At 46.3% G+C, this 15,690-nt stretch overlaps 2 protein-coding genes across 2 annotated transcripts in view; both read left to right on the top strand.

The window, feature by feature from the left end:
* Positions 1 to 4,292: 4,292 nt before the first annotated feature.
* The window catches only part of LOC142259115 (gastrula zinc finger protein XlCGF66.1-like), a 36,963-nt gene continuing 25,565 nt past the window's right edge, over positions 4,293 to 15,690 (top strand). Inside the window, 1 exon segment of the mRNA XM_075331626.1 lies at positions 4,293 to 4,404. Coding sequence (XP_075187741.1) covers positions 4,327 to 4,404 — 78 coding nt within the window. The 5' untranslated portion in view covers positions 4,293 to 4,326.
* On the top strand, positions 4,422 to 9,949 carry LOC142259116 (gastrula zinc finger protein XlCGF66.1-like). Its single transcript, XM_075331627.1, has 4 exons — positions 4,422 to 4,713; positions 4,795 to 4,918; positions 5,002 to 5,115; positions 8,189 to 9,949. Exons 1-4 carry the CDS (start codon positions 4,459 to 4,461, stop codon positions 8,686 to 8,688), a joined length of 993 nt encoding a protein of 330 aa, XP_075187742.1. The 5' UTR covers positions 4,422 to 4,458; the 3' UTR covers positions 8,689 to 9,949.

Here is a 15,690-nt window from a genome sequence, read left to right as displayed (position 1 = left end):
TGGTTCCTCCATCAAGGACCTGACAGACAGACAGGTAGAGCACCTCGCCCGCTCTGCCTTTGAGGCTGCGGGTTCCTCCCTCTCGCCCTCCTTTGCCTCTGTGTGGGTCACAAAGGCGATCTCGGTCTGGGCAGAATCCCTTAACACTTCGCTTGAGGAATCCCAGTTCCCTCATACCTTCACAGAGGTAACAGCTCAAATTGCCGCTGCGGTGGAGTATCTCATGCAGGCCTCCATGGACGCTGCTACCTGCGCAGCTTTTGCCGCCTCAAATACCATAGCCATCCGTAGAGCTCTCTGACTCCGACAATGGCGAGTGGACTCTGCCTCCAAGAAGTCTCTCACGGGCCTTCCCTTTTTTCCAGACCGATTGTTTGGCGAACGTCTGTACAAGCTCATTTCTGACGCCACGGGAGGAAAGAGTACCTCCCTCCCCCACCTGAAGTCCAGGACGACCTTCACCAGACGTCCACAGTCCTCATTCCGCTCCTTTCGGAACTCATTTGGTTGGTCGACGTCCCGCTCTGCCCCCGCCACTAACCGCGGACTACGCAGGGACCGACCTTCTCAGCTCTACCCGAAACCCACTTCGTCATGGCAGCCTAGACCGAAACAGTCCAGGACTAGGGAGACTCGTCCACGACGATTTCCCCCCTCATGACTCCTTCGGCGCCCCGGAAGACACACTCATTGTAGGAGGTCGACTGCGGCTCTTTCAACACATTTGGGCTGCCGCCTCAGACGACAAATGGGTGCAAGACCTTGTGTCTTCCGGTTACCACATAGAATTTCGGACCTGACCCCCGAGTCGGTTCTTTCTCTCAAACCCCCCAAAGACTCGAAAATGACGCAAGGCTTTTTTCTCAGCAATCCACTCGCTCCAAACAGCAGGAGTGATAATACCTGTCCCGGACGACGAGAAGTTCAGGGGTTTTTTATTCCAACCTCTTTGTGGTCCCCAAAAAGGATGGGTCAGTTCGACCCATCCTGGACCTCAAACACCTGAACAAACATGTGCACATACGGAGATTCAAAATGGAGTCCCTAAGGTCCATTATTGCATCCATAGTCAAAGGGGAATTCCTCGCTCCATAGATATCAAGGACGCGTACCTGCACATACCCATCTCCCCACATCACCAAAAGTTCCTCCGCTTCGCAGTTCAGGACTCCCATTTTCAATTCGTAGCCCTACCCTTCGGCTTTGCCACCGCACCAAGGGTCTTCACCAAAGTCATGGCGGCCGCCATGAGCGTCCTTCACGCCAGGGGAGTAGTCGTTCTCCCTTACTTGGACGACCTCCTCATCAAGGCCCCTTCCTTCCGCGACTGCTCAACCAGCGTACAGATCACCGTGGACACCCTATCCCGCTTAGGGTGGCTACTGAATCTAGACAAATCATCCCCGGTCCCATCACGATCCATCACCTTCCTGGGCATGTCCCTGGACACCCGTCGGGGCTTGATCTATCTCCCTCAGGACAAGGCGATCGCTCTTCGACAAGCGGTACGCTGCCTTCTACGTCCTCCGTCTCGCTCCATTTGATTCAGCATGAAGGTGCTCGGAAGGATGGTGGCGGCTATGGAGGCAGTACCCTTTGCTCAACTGCACCTCCGCCCACTGCAACTAGCCCTTCTAGCTGCCTGGGACAAGAGCCCCTTCTCCCTGGACAAACATCTTCACCTGACGCCTTCAGTCAGGTATGCACTCCGCTGGTGGCTTCGGTCCTCATCCCTATCGAAGGGGAGATCTTTTCTCCCAGTGAACTGGCTGGTCCTGACCACGGACGCCAGCCTCCTAGGCTGGGGAGCAGTGTACCGGCACCACACTGCTCAAGGACGTTGGACGCCCCAGGAGTCTTCCCTACCCATAAACATCCTGGAAATCCGCGCGATCTTCCTCGCGCTCAAGGCGTTCTGCCCTCTGCTAGCGGGTCGTCAGATTCGAGTCCAATCGGACAATGCGACAGCTGTAGCCTATATCAATCAGCAGGGGGGCACCCGCAGCAAAGCGGCTTATCTCGAGGCCCACCAGATCCTCAGCTGGGCCGAATCTACGGGGTCAGTGATATCACCGGTACACATACCGGGAGTAGAGAACTGGGCAGCAGACTTTCTAAGTCGCCAAGGCCTGGCCGCCGGAGAGTGGTCTCTCCACCCAGAAGTGTTCCTACACATCTGCACTCGCTGGGGTACACCAGACGTGGATCTAATGGCCTCAAGGTTGAAAGCAAAGGTACCCGCGTTCATAGCCAGGTCACGCGACCCGCAGTCCATCGGCGCGGATGCTCTAGTCTGCTCCTGGCACCACTTCCGCCTGCCTTATATATTTCCACCTCTACACCTGCTGCCGCGGGTAATCAGGAAGATCAAGGCAGAGGGAGTCCCGGTGATTCTGATAGCACCGGACTGGTCCAGGCGCGCCTGGTACGCCGAATTAGTACAAATGCTGGCAGACGTACCGTGGCGCTTTCCAGACATCCCAGACTTGCTGATCCAAGGGCCCATTTCCCATCAGAACTCCAGAGCCCTGAAGCTGACGGCATGGTCATTGAGACCTGGGTGTTAACCACGGGGGAGAATCCCGCTCTTGTTATCTCCACCATGATCAGCGCCCGAAAGCCTGCGTCATCCCGCATTTACCACCGTACGTGGAAAATCTTCCTTTCATGGTGCAGGGAAACTAACGTCCAGCCTATGCCTCTGGCCATCCCCAGAATTCTCGACTTTCTGCAGTCTGGCTTGCAAGCGGGGTTGGCTCTCAGTTCCCTTAAAGGGTAGGTCTCAGCGCTCTCAATCTTCTACCAATGCCGCCTGGCTCAAAAACCGCAAGTCAAGACCTTCCTCCAGGGCGTTTCCCATCTAGTTCCCCTGTACAAACGGCCGCTGGACCCATGGGACCTCAATCTCGTTCTGGACGGTCTCCACAGGTCCCCCTTTGAATCTCTCAAGGTATCCTCCCTTGCTCTTCTGTCCTGGAAGGTAACATTCCTGGTGGCAATTACGTCCATCAGACTGGTTTCGGAGCTGGCAGCACTCTCTTGCTGCGAGCCTTTTCTGATCTTTTACCAGGACAAGGTGGTTCTGCGCCCCCTTCCGGATTTTCTTCCAAAGGTTCCTACCCCGTTTCATTTGAACGAAGACATTGTTCTGCCTTCCTTTTGTCCACACCCAGTTCATAGGGTGGAAAGGTCTCTGCATTCGTTAGACTTCGTCAGAGCTCTCAGATATTACATATCCAGGACAGCCCCCTTTAGGAAAACGGACTCTTTGTTCGTCATTCCTGAGGGGCCTAAGAAGGGACAGGCAGCTTCAAAGCCAACTCTGGCTCGCTGGATTCACTCTGCGATCCAGGAAGTCTACCGCTTGCAACTCAAGCCCATTCCTAGTGGGCTGCGGGCTCATTCCACGCGAGCAGTTGGCGCTTCGTGGGCCATTCGGTATCAGGCTTCAGTGGAACAGGTGTGTAAGGCTGCGAACTGGTCTAGCCTACATACTTTTCAAAGCATTACAGAGTCCATACCCAGGTTTCAGCTGAGACAAATCTGGGTAGGAAAATTCTGCAAACTGCAGTAGAGCACCTCTCTCAGTAGGCGCTCCAGGCTGTCTGGGACTGGTTCTTCGTCCTTGGGTTGTGTTGTCTTTCTTTTATTTTTCCCACCCATGGTCCTGTGTCCCCCAATGAGGCGTCAGAGAAAAACGGATTTTTGTGTACTCACCGTAAAATTGTTTTCTCTTAGCCATCATTGGGGGACACAGCACCCACCCTGTTGCCCTGTTGGGCTTTGGTTCTTTCAGTACCTTATTTGGTTATGACTTTTTTCTCATGTTCCTCCGTTGAGATAAGTTCTTACTATTTTCTTTTTCTCCTACTACTTGTGTACTAAAACTGAGGTTGCCTGGCCCGGCCAGGGGGTGTATGCTGCAGAGGAGGAGCTAATGTCTTTTGCATCTACTTAGTGTCCTCCTATTGATAGGCAGCGTAACACCCATGGTCCTGTGTCCCCCAATGATGGCTAAGAGAAAACGATTTTACGGTGAGTACACAAAAATCCGTTTTTTATTTTTCTGCTCATATTGCCGTATGAAGGATTGTGGTTTTTATCATAAAGATAATGTGTTACTTTTACAGTTGTACTATTTACATAGCACATTTCATGATAAACATTTTTTCCTACCCAAATAATATCTTCCCTTCATTATTATCACTATTATATCATTAATTTTACATATCGGCTCATCTCCTTCCCATTCAGGTCCCTACAATATCGGATCCTCTCAGTGGAGATCTTCTATATAAGAGAATTCTCCTGATCGCCCCGTGAAGGATGGATATGGACAGGGACAAGATGGCGGAGAGGATATTACACCTCACCCTAGAGATCCTCTTCCGGCTTACTGGAGAGGTGAGAGATTCTGATGACGTCACATTACATCATTCTTATCTATGGGAATAACAGATGGACAGAACTGGAGAGGTGAGGACTCTGGAAATGTCTGGAGTGAGATTTATTACTGTGTCTCTCCATAACCAGGATTACACAGTAGTGAAGAAGACCTCTAGTGAGCGCTGTCAGGCCCCTGTGTCTGAGGGATGGGGAAGACCCCTGAGTCCAATCACGGGGCCTCCACCTCACCCCCCGATACATGAGGACATCAATGACCAGAAGATCCTAGAACTCACCTACAAGATGATTGAGCTGCTGACTGGAGAGGTGACACTGCTGGGAATGCTGGGACATTATACAGTAACGCTATGAAGGGATCGGGGGTGACGGTATCATTGTATGTGTCAGGTTCCTATAAGGTGTCAGGACGTCACCGTCTATTTCTCCATGGAGGAGTGGGAGTATTTAGAAGGACACAGAGAACTGTACAAGGACGTCATGATGGAGGTTCCCCAGCCCCTCACATCACCAGGTAATAGACAGGGCTAAATACACACGGCCTATAATTATCTGTATGTAAGGAATGAATTCAGTCCCTGTATGTGTCTCCTCCAGGTCTATCCAGTAAGAGGACAACACCAGAGAGATGTCCCCGTCCTCTTCTCCCACAGGACTGTAAACAAGAAGATCCCGATGTTCCTCAGGATGTGTTTCCTCCAGCTCTATCCAGTAAGAGATATCTACTCATGTGCTTTCTGCACTAATTTTGTGTTTACATTTTTAGGTGTTTTTCTGTGGGTTTTTTTTCAGCTGTATTTTCTTTCCTTCTGCTTCTTCTGCTCTTTGTTTCTAGAGTCTTCTCTATGTCATTATGAAGGCAACTCAAAGACCTGCAGAGGGTTCATGATTACTGTGTTTCCCAGTAAATAAGACCTACTCCAAAATTAAGCCCTAGTTACAGTCATGGCCAGTGTTGGGAGGAGTCAAACTGCGCATATTCTTAAGAACCCCACTCTCTTAGGGTCCTCATCAGTTGTATTCTAAGGTTAATTGTTTAAGAACCTTTGATGACTTCAAAGTCATGTGACATGATGTAACCAAAGGTCTCTTAATTGCAGGAGTCTAAAAGAACTGAACAGAAGACAGGCTGGCATGCAGGACTGGCATTAGGGTATAGTGAGAGCAAACTGGGCAATTTCACAGGTCTCCCATTCTCTTTGGGGCCCCAGTGTTTATATGCCAATTAAAGGACTGCTTAAAGACCTTTTTGACATCACGACCAAAGGTCTCATTTGCAGGAGTCTAAAGCAGAAGAGGAGACAGGCTGGTGTGTGTGTGTGTGTGTGTGTGTGTGTGTGTGTGTGTGTGTGTGTGGTCACGCCAGTTTTAACCAGCTTTACAAAAATTGGCAAAGCTTGGCCAGAACAAGGGTGTGATGCCACCTCTTCTCTAATTCGTATCAAACTGTGGCGTTCCCTATGCCAGAGATCTCACTCCCGTCCCTGATGTCATTTTTCAGTGTCCATCGCCGGTCTTGATGAATTGGAGCCCTAATGTTTATCTGCACAGACAGCAAGACACTGCTACCTGCTTTGGTTACAAAGCCTAAAGGCCCTGTCACACACACAGATAAATCTGCGGCAGATCCGTGGTTGCAGTGAAATTGTGGACAATCAGTGCCAGGATTGTGGCTGTGTACAAATGGAACAATATGTCCATGAGTTCACAACAACCACAGATCTGCCAAAGATATATCTGTGTGTGTGACAGGGCCTTAAGGATATGAATATAACAAATGGCACTTCCTTGAAATGGAGAATATTGTGTAGATGGAAAGGGGTGCACTTAGTAGGTTCCAAAGCCAAGAAACTAAGTATAGACACAAGGCACTCCCAAAATTCTTGATGCTGTGATTTTATTTATCAGTGGATGTGCATAAATAACGTTTTCGGTCACAGAAGACCTTCATCAGTTGCACTATATACAAAAGATTAATAAATAAAAAAATTCCTACTTCCTCAGTATACCTTTCATCATTTACGTTTTTTTTCCCCCTTTTCCTCTTACTCTCGCCGCACAATTGTGCAATAAATCAAATTAATTTTTTGTATATAATTTTTTGTATATATTTGTCATTTTATGTATATATATTGTATTCTGCACTGTCCATTTTCCTCTTTATTGTATACATTTTTGTATTATTGACATCATGTATTTTGAAATTTTTATTTAAATTTTTTTTTTATTTATTAATCTTTTGTATATAGTGCAACTGATGAAGGTCTTCTGTGACCGAAAACGTTATTTATGCACATCCACTGATAAATAAAATCACAGCATCAAGAATTTTGGGAATGCCTTGTGTCTATACTTAGGGCCTTAAGGATAGACCATCAACTTCATAGTCCCGGACATCTTCGTTAAATTTCCAGCATCTGTCCTTAACTATTTTATTTTCGTCTTCGAAAAAAATCTCTTTGAACTTGTCTATGTTGTGGACCAATGTCACAGAGATGTTTGCAGATTATTTAACTGTCAAGGCGGTGTCAGGATCTGTGGAAACTACACTCTGCCTGCTAACTTCTCTGATGTCCGTGAGCAGTGCAGGGAGACACAGGCATCAAACCACAGACAGGCAGGCTAGCAAGAGTTATTCTCTGCTGGGCTGCTAGTTAGTGTCTTTGATCACATGCTGCAGGAAGCCAGTATCATTCTCTCCCCTTCTGTATATGCGGTTGGACTATTCCATTAATGCCAGCTATAGTTTACCTATACTGGTCTGGTGAGGTGTTATGATGCAGACTAACAGGTGGTTGTTGTACATTATTGCTGTGAACTGTTGTGGTGTTAACCTTTGATGTCCTTTTGATACTGCCTTCCTGCTCTTACTTTTCTCCTTAGTCTCTCACTGTTTGTTTCTGTGAGTTTGCAGCGTGCCTAAAGGTACCGTCACACATAACGAGATCGCAGTTGCGTCACGGTTTTGGTGACGCAGTAGCGATCCCGTTAGCGATCTTGTTATGTGTGACACCTACCAGCGATCAGGCCCCTGCTGTGAGATCTCTGGTCGTTGCAGAATGGTCCAGGCCATTTTCTTCAAAGGCGATGTCCTGCTGAGCAGGACACATCGCTGTGTTTGACACTGTGTGACAGGGTCACAGTGACTGCTGAGATCGTTATACAGGTCGCAACTGCGACCTGTATTGATCTGCATCGCTGGTAAGATCTGACTGTGTGACATCTCACCTGCGACCTCCCAGCGACTTACCTGCGATCCCTATCAGGTTGCATCGTTTTCGGGATCGCAGGTAAGTCGTTGTGTGTGACTGGGCCTTTAGTTTTAGTTTTCCCGTCTGTCTTAATCTTTATTTCCATCATACTCCTTCACATTCCTTCCCTGGGAAATCACAGATTAGATCTAGTCAGGAGAATAGTGAGGTACAGTACAAGGGCATCTCCACCTTCAGGGGTAATCCAGAGATTAGGGACCCCTTAGGGCCTCCTAGCGTGAGGAACAGTATATGAGCCGACTGTCCTTCGTTATTCTGCAGTCACATTGTGACAATCAGTCAGATTATTTACTGTAGCACATTCCAGAGAACTGGTGCTACTGGAGAGATATCCTGGAGACAGGAATAGGAGGTCTGAATTAACGAAAATGTATCTCTTAGATCTCAAAATTGGAAAACAGATTCAGAATGATTTTTTCCCTAATTTAATTTCTGATGTTATGGTATAAAAAAAATAAATGTACTTTCAAGATAATATCATTAAAAACTAGTAACATTGTGTTTATTTTTAGCAGATGACTGTATTGGGAGTTCAGATGGAAATCTAATATCTTCAGAATTTATAATAGATGATGAAAGTATTACACATGATACATATGAAGAGCATGCTGGTATCCCAGATATACTTCCAGTCCTTCCTCAGATGATAGAGCTTTCTGATCTTTTCAAACAAGTCCAAAATTCCAATGGAGCACAGAATTTTAAGCAAAATAAAAGTTACAGAAGGGATGTGGAACAAGAAACGGCTTCTACAAGGGAGAAACCATTTTTATGTTCAAATTGTGGGAAATGTTTTACCAGGAAATCACATCTTGTTAACCATCAAAGATCTCATACAGGGGAGAAGCCATTTTCATGTTCCGAATGTGGGAAATGTTTTATTCAGAAATCAGATCTTGTTAGGCATCAAAGATCTCACACAGGGGAGAAGATGTTTTCATGCTCAGAATGTGGTAAATGTTTTACTAGGAAACCAGGTCTTGTTTACCATCAAAAAAATCACACAAAATAAATCATTTTTATGTTCTGAATGTGGAAAATGTAATTCTCAGAAATCAGATCATGTTAAACATCTGAAGAAGCCGCACAAGGAAAGAACTTTTTTCATGTTGTAAATAATTAAAATGTTTAACTGGTAAATCAAGTCTTGCCGACATCAGAAAACCATCAGAGTGCAGCAGTCATTATTGTTTTTAGAATCTGGCAAATGTTTTTTATCCTTAATCAGGGCCTGTTGTCAGATGAATCACACGGGAGAAGCCATCATGATGTACCATAATTCAAAGGGTTTTATCAAAAAATCGGCTACAATTGCTCAAGTAAGAATTGGTGAGGGAAAGAAACATTTTCTTTCTTTTTAAACTTATCGTATTTTTGGACCATAAGACAAGCCTAGGTTTTAAAGAAGGAAAATAGGGAAAAAGATTGAAGCAAAAAATGTGGTCATGCCGCACTGATAGGTGGGATTTGCTGCTGACACTGTTACGGGGGGTGCCATCCTCCAATTTCTAGCACAATGATGACTTTCCCTTTAAATAGTGCTTATCACAAATCTGTGGCTGCCTTTTTTATTTACTAATACAGTAGAGAGCCGCAGATTAGTGAATTTTCTACATATGATCCAGTACCAAAACTTTTGGAATTGTCCCTAATGTCCCCCGAAGGAACTTCCAGGTTGTGAGATCCCACAACCCTCAGCAGTGTGAGCTCTACGAACCCAGAGAGAGCCTTTAGGAACATTTGTAAAATGTTTTGATACTGGATTATATTTAGATAATTAACTAATCTCAGATTGCCCATTGCTTTATTTACTAAAAAGCGCAGCCCCAGATTGGAGATAGGAACTCTTAAATATATCACATTGTATATAATTGCATTTCCAAACTTGTTGTTTTGTTAATAAATGCTTGTAAAACATATATTCTTCATGCCTATCTTTATCTATTGTTTAGATGTGATGATTTTGCCTCATCTCTGGAGTATATATTTCACACACAAATAGTGAGGGGTTGTCACATAGGTGTCACGGTCGGCTGACAATCCATTGACAACACGAGTTGTCTGTTTCTGCAGCAGCGGACTCTATGACCCTGGGAACCTGTCAGGTTTTTCCTCTGTTGCCAGCTTCTGACTTTCTTTAGAAACCTCACCCTGGGATGCTTTGGGTGTGGTTTATAGTTGTTCCTGGCTGTGGTCTGCAGTGGTTGTCTCCTCTTGTATTTCCAGATATTTCTGTGGTAGCTGCTCCTAAGAAAAGTATAAAATAGTATTCTATGCCACTTCAAGTTATTCAAAAAGGATATAGATAGGGTAAAATAGGGTAAAGACCGAAAGGAAACGTAAAGACCACGTGGGCCCGCTCATTTCATATGCACGCCCATCCTCCTGCCCATCTCTCAGCGCTGAAGCCGTCACTGACCGGTGGGCGGGGTGATGGGCGGGGGGTGCGCGCATAATTAACAGCCGGCCGTGATCACCCCTGGCAACTACAGCCTGGAGTGATCATGTGCGGCTGTATTCACTGCCCCCCACGCATCATCATCAGCACGGGGAGCAGTGAATAAGTACGGCATACTCACCAGACACTTCCGTGCAGCACCGCGATCTCCTCCAGTCTGCCGGTCAGCTGATCTGTGTAGAAAGCAGTGAGCACAGCTATGACGTCATCTGCCGGTCAGCTGATCTGTGTAGAAAGCAGTGAGCACAGCTATGACGTCATCGCTGTGCGCCGCTAGTCATGCAGGTCAGCTGACTGGCAGACTGGAGGAGATCGCGTGCTGCATGGAAGTGACCGGCGATGGCTCCACGCTGGTAAGCGGTGCTGCTGCCACCACAGACTGGAGGACGAGTGATGCTGCACGGAAGTGACCGGTGATGGCTCCACACAGATAAGCGGTGCTGCTGCCGCCACAGACAGGGGGAGGAGCAATGCTGCATGGAGCGAGGAAAGGTGAGTATAAACGTTTATTGTTTTTTGTGTGATACAGGATACATGCCTTATAGGAGCATGGGGTAATATAGCAGCACAGGGCCATATAGGAGCACGGGGCCATATAGGAGCATGGGGTAATATAGCAGGATGAGGGTATATTGCAGCATGGGGCCATATAGCAGGATGGCAGTATATAGCAGGATGGGGGTATATAGCAGGATGAGGGCATATTCCAGGATGAGGGTATATAGCAGGATGGGGGTATATACCAGGATGGCAGTATATAGCAGGATGGGGCATATACCAGGATGGGGTACCTTAGCAGAGAATTTGGGGACATTACCCCCATAATAGTGTCAGCAGCAGATCCTCGTCCCATAACAGTGTGTCATGACCACATTTTTTGCTTAAAATTTTTTTTTCCTATTTTCCTCCTCTAAAACCAGGGTGCATCTTATGGTCCAGTGCGTCTTATCGTCCGAAAAATTCGGTAAATGATGTGCATATAAAATATTTGTGGCACAGCTACAAATAAAATAAGTGAACACAAAAGCCCCGGCCTGCGGCTGATGTCTGGAATACACAGTATGATATTACTTATATTTCAATGGTAGCAGGAAATAATCCTTGAATAAAAATATATTAACCCTTTCACCCCCGGGCGGCTTTCCGGGGTTTTTTTTTCCTCTCTTCCGAGAGCCGTAACTTTTTTATTTTTCCATCACTCATCATATGAGGGCTTATTTTTTGCGGGACGAGTTGTACTGTTAAATAAAACCATAAGTTTTACCATATAATGTACTGTAAAACAGCAAAAAAAATTTCAAGTGTGGAAAAACTGCAAAAAAAGTGCGATCACACAATAGTTTTGGGGATATTTTATTCACCATGTTCACTATATGGTAAAACTGATGTGTCGCTGTGATGCCTGAGATCGGTGCAACTTTGTAGACACCAAACATATATAGGGTGGCTTGTATCTAAGGGGTTAAAAAAATTCACAACTCTGTCTAAAAAAAGTGGTGCACGTTTGCGCCATTTTCTGAAACCCGTAGAGTTCTCATTTTTCTGGATCTATGGCTCAGTGACGGCTTATTTTTTTCCGTCTTGAGCTGACGTTTTTAACGGTACCATTTTTGCACAGATGCTACGTTTTGATCGCTTGTTATTGCATTTTGCGCAAAATTTGCGGCGACCAAAAAACTTAAATTTTGGCGTTTGGAATTTTCTTGCCGTTACGCCGTTTACTGATCAGATTACATGATTTTATATTTTGATAGGTCGGGCCTTTCTGAACGCGGTGATACCATTTGTGTATGTTTTTTTTTTTAACCCTTTACTTTTCAATGCAGTGAATGGGGGCTGATTTGAACTTTTGTTTTTTTTATTATTTTAAATTTTTTTAAACTTTTTTTTTTTCATTTTACTAGTCCCCTTAGGGGACTATAACAATCAGCAATTTGATCGCTCTACCATATCTGCATATCACAGCTCCACAGCTGAGATCTGCAGAAAAGGAGCTCTCCTGTTACACACCGCAGTCTGCCGGGTGTAAGAGGAAGTGACTCATAATAGCTACAGGTGATACAAGTGGCATCACATGACCCTGTGCTACCATGGCAACCACCGTAAGTAACCTGATCATGTCACGTGACTTCCGATCGGGGCAGGGTAAGTGATCTTAATTGCGACGCGCATATACATCACGTTGCCAGATTTTGGCAGTGAGATGTAAGGGATAATAGTCGTGGGTGGAACGCGATTCCACTGACGACTAGCAGGCACTCATGTCAGCTGTTGTAATCAGCTGATATGTGTGTGGATCGCCGCGGGGATTAACCTCACACGATCCATAACGTACTCAGTACGTCATGTGTTGTGAAGAGTTTAAAAAATAATTTGAATTTTTACAAAAAAACTAACTCAGTGGGTAAAGAAGTTGAACTGCACTCCCTGTGTCGACCCTTTACTACCGGCGCCCACAACACCGCCAGATACATTGGGAGAATGTGAAAGATAGAGAACATGTGGAAATTCTGTCATTTTAATTAAGTTATCACTACCCAGATATGAGAAACTGAAGTTTTTCCATGTAACCAGAGTGGATTCTAAATTGTCGATACAGTTTGATATTAGTATGATATAATCTGGCCGGGAGCCTCGTCACTTTCACTGCCAGATATTGTAAAGAGCAGGTAGTCCACTGGCAGGGAGATCTCGATGCCCACAATGGCCTGGGGGGGCTCGTAGCATCATTACCTCTGTTTTATCCCAGTTACTAGTATAACCCGATAAGTCACCCATTGCTTTGTCTTGTATAAGTGAACCTAGGACTTGTTTAGGGTTGGCTATGATCAGTAAGATGTCATCTGCGAACACAGCAATTTTTAACTTCCTAGATTCAGTCTTGAGTCCCCTAAAGGTAGGGGTCTGCAACAGATAACATAGTAAAGGGTCAATAGAGAGGTTATATAAAGGAGGTGACAACGGGCACCCCTGTTTGACTCCTCAGAAGATGTCTATTGGTGGTGTGATATAACTATGTACTGTCACACAGGTGATTGCATTTGTGTGTAGGTATTGAATATATTGTCGGAATTTTGGACCGAATCCTCCCCTACCTAAAACTTCATACAAGGCCCGTTTCACACGTCAGTGAAAAACACTGCCATTCTTCACTGACGTGTAAAACACGCCTATGTCCCTCCGTGTGCCGTGATTCACGGCACACGTGGGTTGTCTAAGTGCAATCCGGGCTCTGTTCTCCGTGGCCCGTGATTGCATTTAGAAATCAACTCACCTGTGCGCGCTCCCGCTGTCCATGGTGCTGATCGCTCCCGCGGTGCAGCATCTGGCCGGTGCTGACCCCCGCAGCAGCTGCTTCCGGGTCGGCTTTGTCATGCATCATGAATATGCGCGACAGTAATGAGCCGGCTCGGAAGCAGCAGGGAGAACAGGCTGCACAGAGCGTCACTGGAGCCCGGTGAGTTAAAATGCTTTTTATTTTAGAAGCACATTTTTTTCTGGCACGTGTTTCACGGATCACACCATAGTGTGGTCCGTGGGACATCAGTGATGCCAGAAAAAAATGGACATGTCTCCGTGCAGCAATCACGGACACGCGGGTACGCTGCACGGAGACACGTGCAGTGAAAAATCACTGATGGGTGCGCAGACCCATTCATTATAATGGGTCTGCGTATGTCAGTGATTCTGGTACATTGAAAAAAAAGCACAAACGTACCAGAATCACTGACGTGTGAAAGGGGCCTAAGAAGGATCATGCTACTTTGTCAAAGGCCTTTTATCATCCAGACTCATCAGTATTGCAGCCGGTTGCGATGGATCTTGGATAAGGACAGTAGCCGCGACCGCAAATTGTATATTTGCCACACTGCTTCGCCCTTGGGTAAAACTCGTCTGGGCCTCGCAGAGAAGACCCAGCAGTAGGACCTGTAAGCGGCTTGCCAGAATTTTCGCTAACAGTTTATAATTGTGGTTGAGAAGTGAGATAGGGCGGTAAGACTGTGGCAGTTGTGGATCTTTATTTGGTTTAGGGATAACTATGGTGCGTGAATCAGTGTACCGGTCTATGGGGATCCCTTGGAGGAAAACTACATTTAAAAGATTAGTAAGGATGGATATCAGGTCAGGGGATAAAATCTTATGATATTCAGCGGTATAACCATCAGGAGCCAGAGATTTGCCATTAGAGGCACCTGCTATGACTTGTCTTACTTCATCCTCTGTTATCTTTCAGTCTAGCATCTCCTGTTGCTCACTAGTCAGGGAAACATCTGTCTTTTTATAGTAATGCTTCAAAGAACCAGCTGCAAACAATGACATATCACCCTAGCTTTAACATGTAAATCCCTTAATTCCCAGCTCACCAGATAAGGAACTTGTGACCATTTATCTATTATAATGAGACTTTGTTTGGTCTTCAATAAATCTTTATCTTCTGCCCTATTGCTCAGACAGGAGAAGCATAGATAAATAAAGTCTGGACAATAGCTAACGCTCTCCCTCTTCACACATCAGCAGATACAGAATCATGAGTACAGAGAACTACAATTACTGATAATATCCAGCTATTAATATGAGATTAAAATTCCTATAACACGACTTATAATGAACACAGAATATTGCAAATTAATATGAGATTAATATTTTCATAACAACCTCATGTTGTGAGCCCTTGACAGAATCCAAGACCATGGCTCCCAATGGCGCAGTTATGAACTCTTTTGGGAGAGTCCCTTTGAGGGCTAATGTCACACCCTGTCCTGGGTCTGGGCTCTTCTCCCTACACCCCGGGCTGCTAAACTCTCTTGTGCTCCACATTGGGCTTTGCCAGTATCCAGCGTGCTCCATGTGTATAGCTTCCTAGGCCTATATAAAGCCGATCAAGACATAAACCTGTGCCTTGTAGTAAGACTGTTATTATGTGCACAGCGACTGTCTGTGGTCTCCAGGACGTCTCCTGCCTGCGACTTCTTCTGCTCCTCGTCCCCGATCTTCCAACACCTCTGCTAATGTCTGATTGTGGATTTCGGTGCCGCACTTTATGACCCCTGACAACACTTAGAAATGCAATTAAAACTGGGAACACATCAGACATCGTACACACACGGCTCCGCTCCGTACACCTCGTACACACACGGCTCCGCTCCGTACACCTCGTACACACACGGCTGCGCTCCGTACACCTCGTACACACACGGCTCCGCTCCGTACACCTCGTACACATACGGCTCCGCTCCGTACACCTCGTACACACACGGCTCCGCTCCGTACACCTCGTACACACACGGCTCCGCTCCATACACCTCGTACACACACGGCTCCGCTCCGTACACCTCGTACACACACGGCTCCGCTCCGTACACCTTGTACACACACGGCTCTGCTCCGTACACCTCGTACACACACGGCTCCGCTCCATACACCTCGTACACACACGGCTCCGCTCCGTACACCTCGTACACACACGGCTCCGCTCCATACACCTCGTACACACACGGCTCCGCTCCGTACACCTCGTACACACACGGCTCTGCTCCGTACACCTCGTACACACAC

This window comes from Anomaloglossus baeobatrachus (assembly GCF_048569485.1).
Source record: "Anomaloglossus baeobatrachus isolate aAnoBae1 chromosome 5 unlocalized genomic scaffold, aAnoBae1.hap1 SUPER_5_unloc_27, whole genome shotgun sequence".
NCBI classification, from domain to species: domain Eukaryota; kingdom Metazoa; phylum Chordata; class Amphibia; order Anura; family Aromobatidae; genus Anomaloglossus; species Anomaloglossus baeobatrachus.
This window is presented reverse-complemented; position numbering and strand designations above follow the sequence as displayed.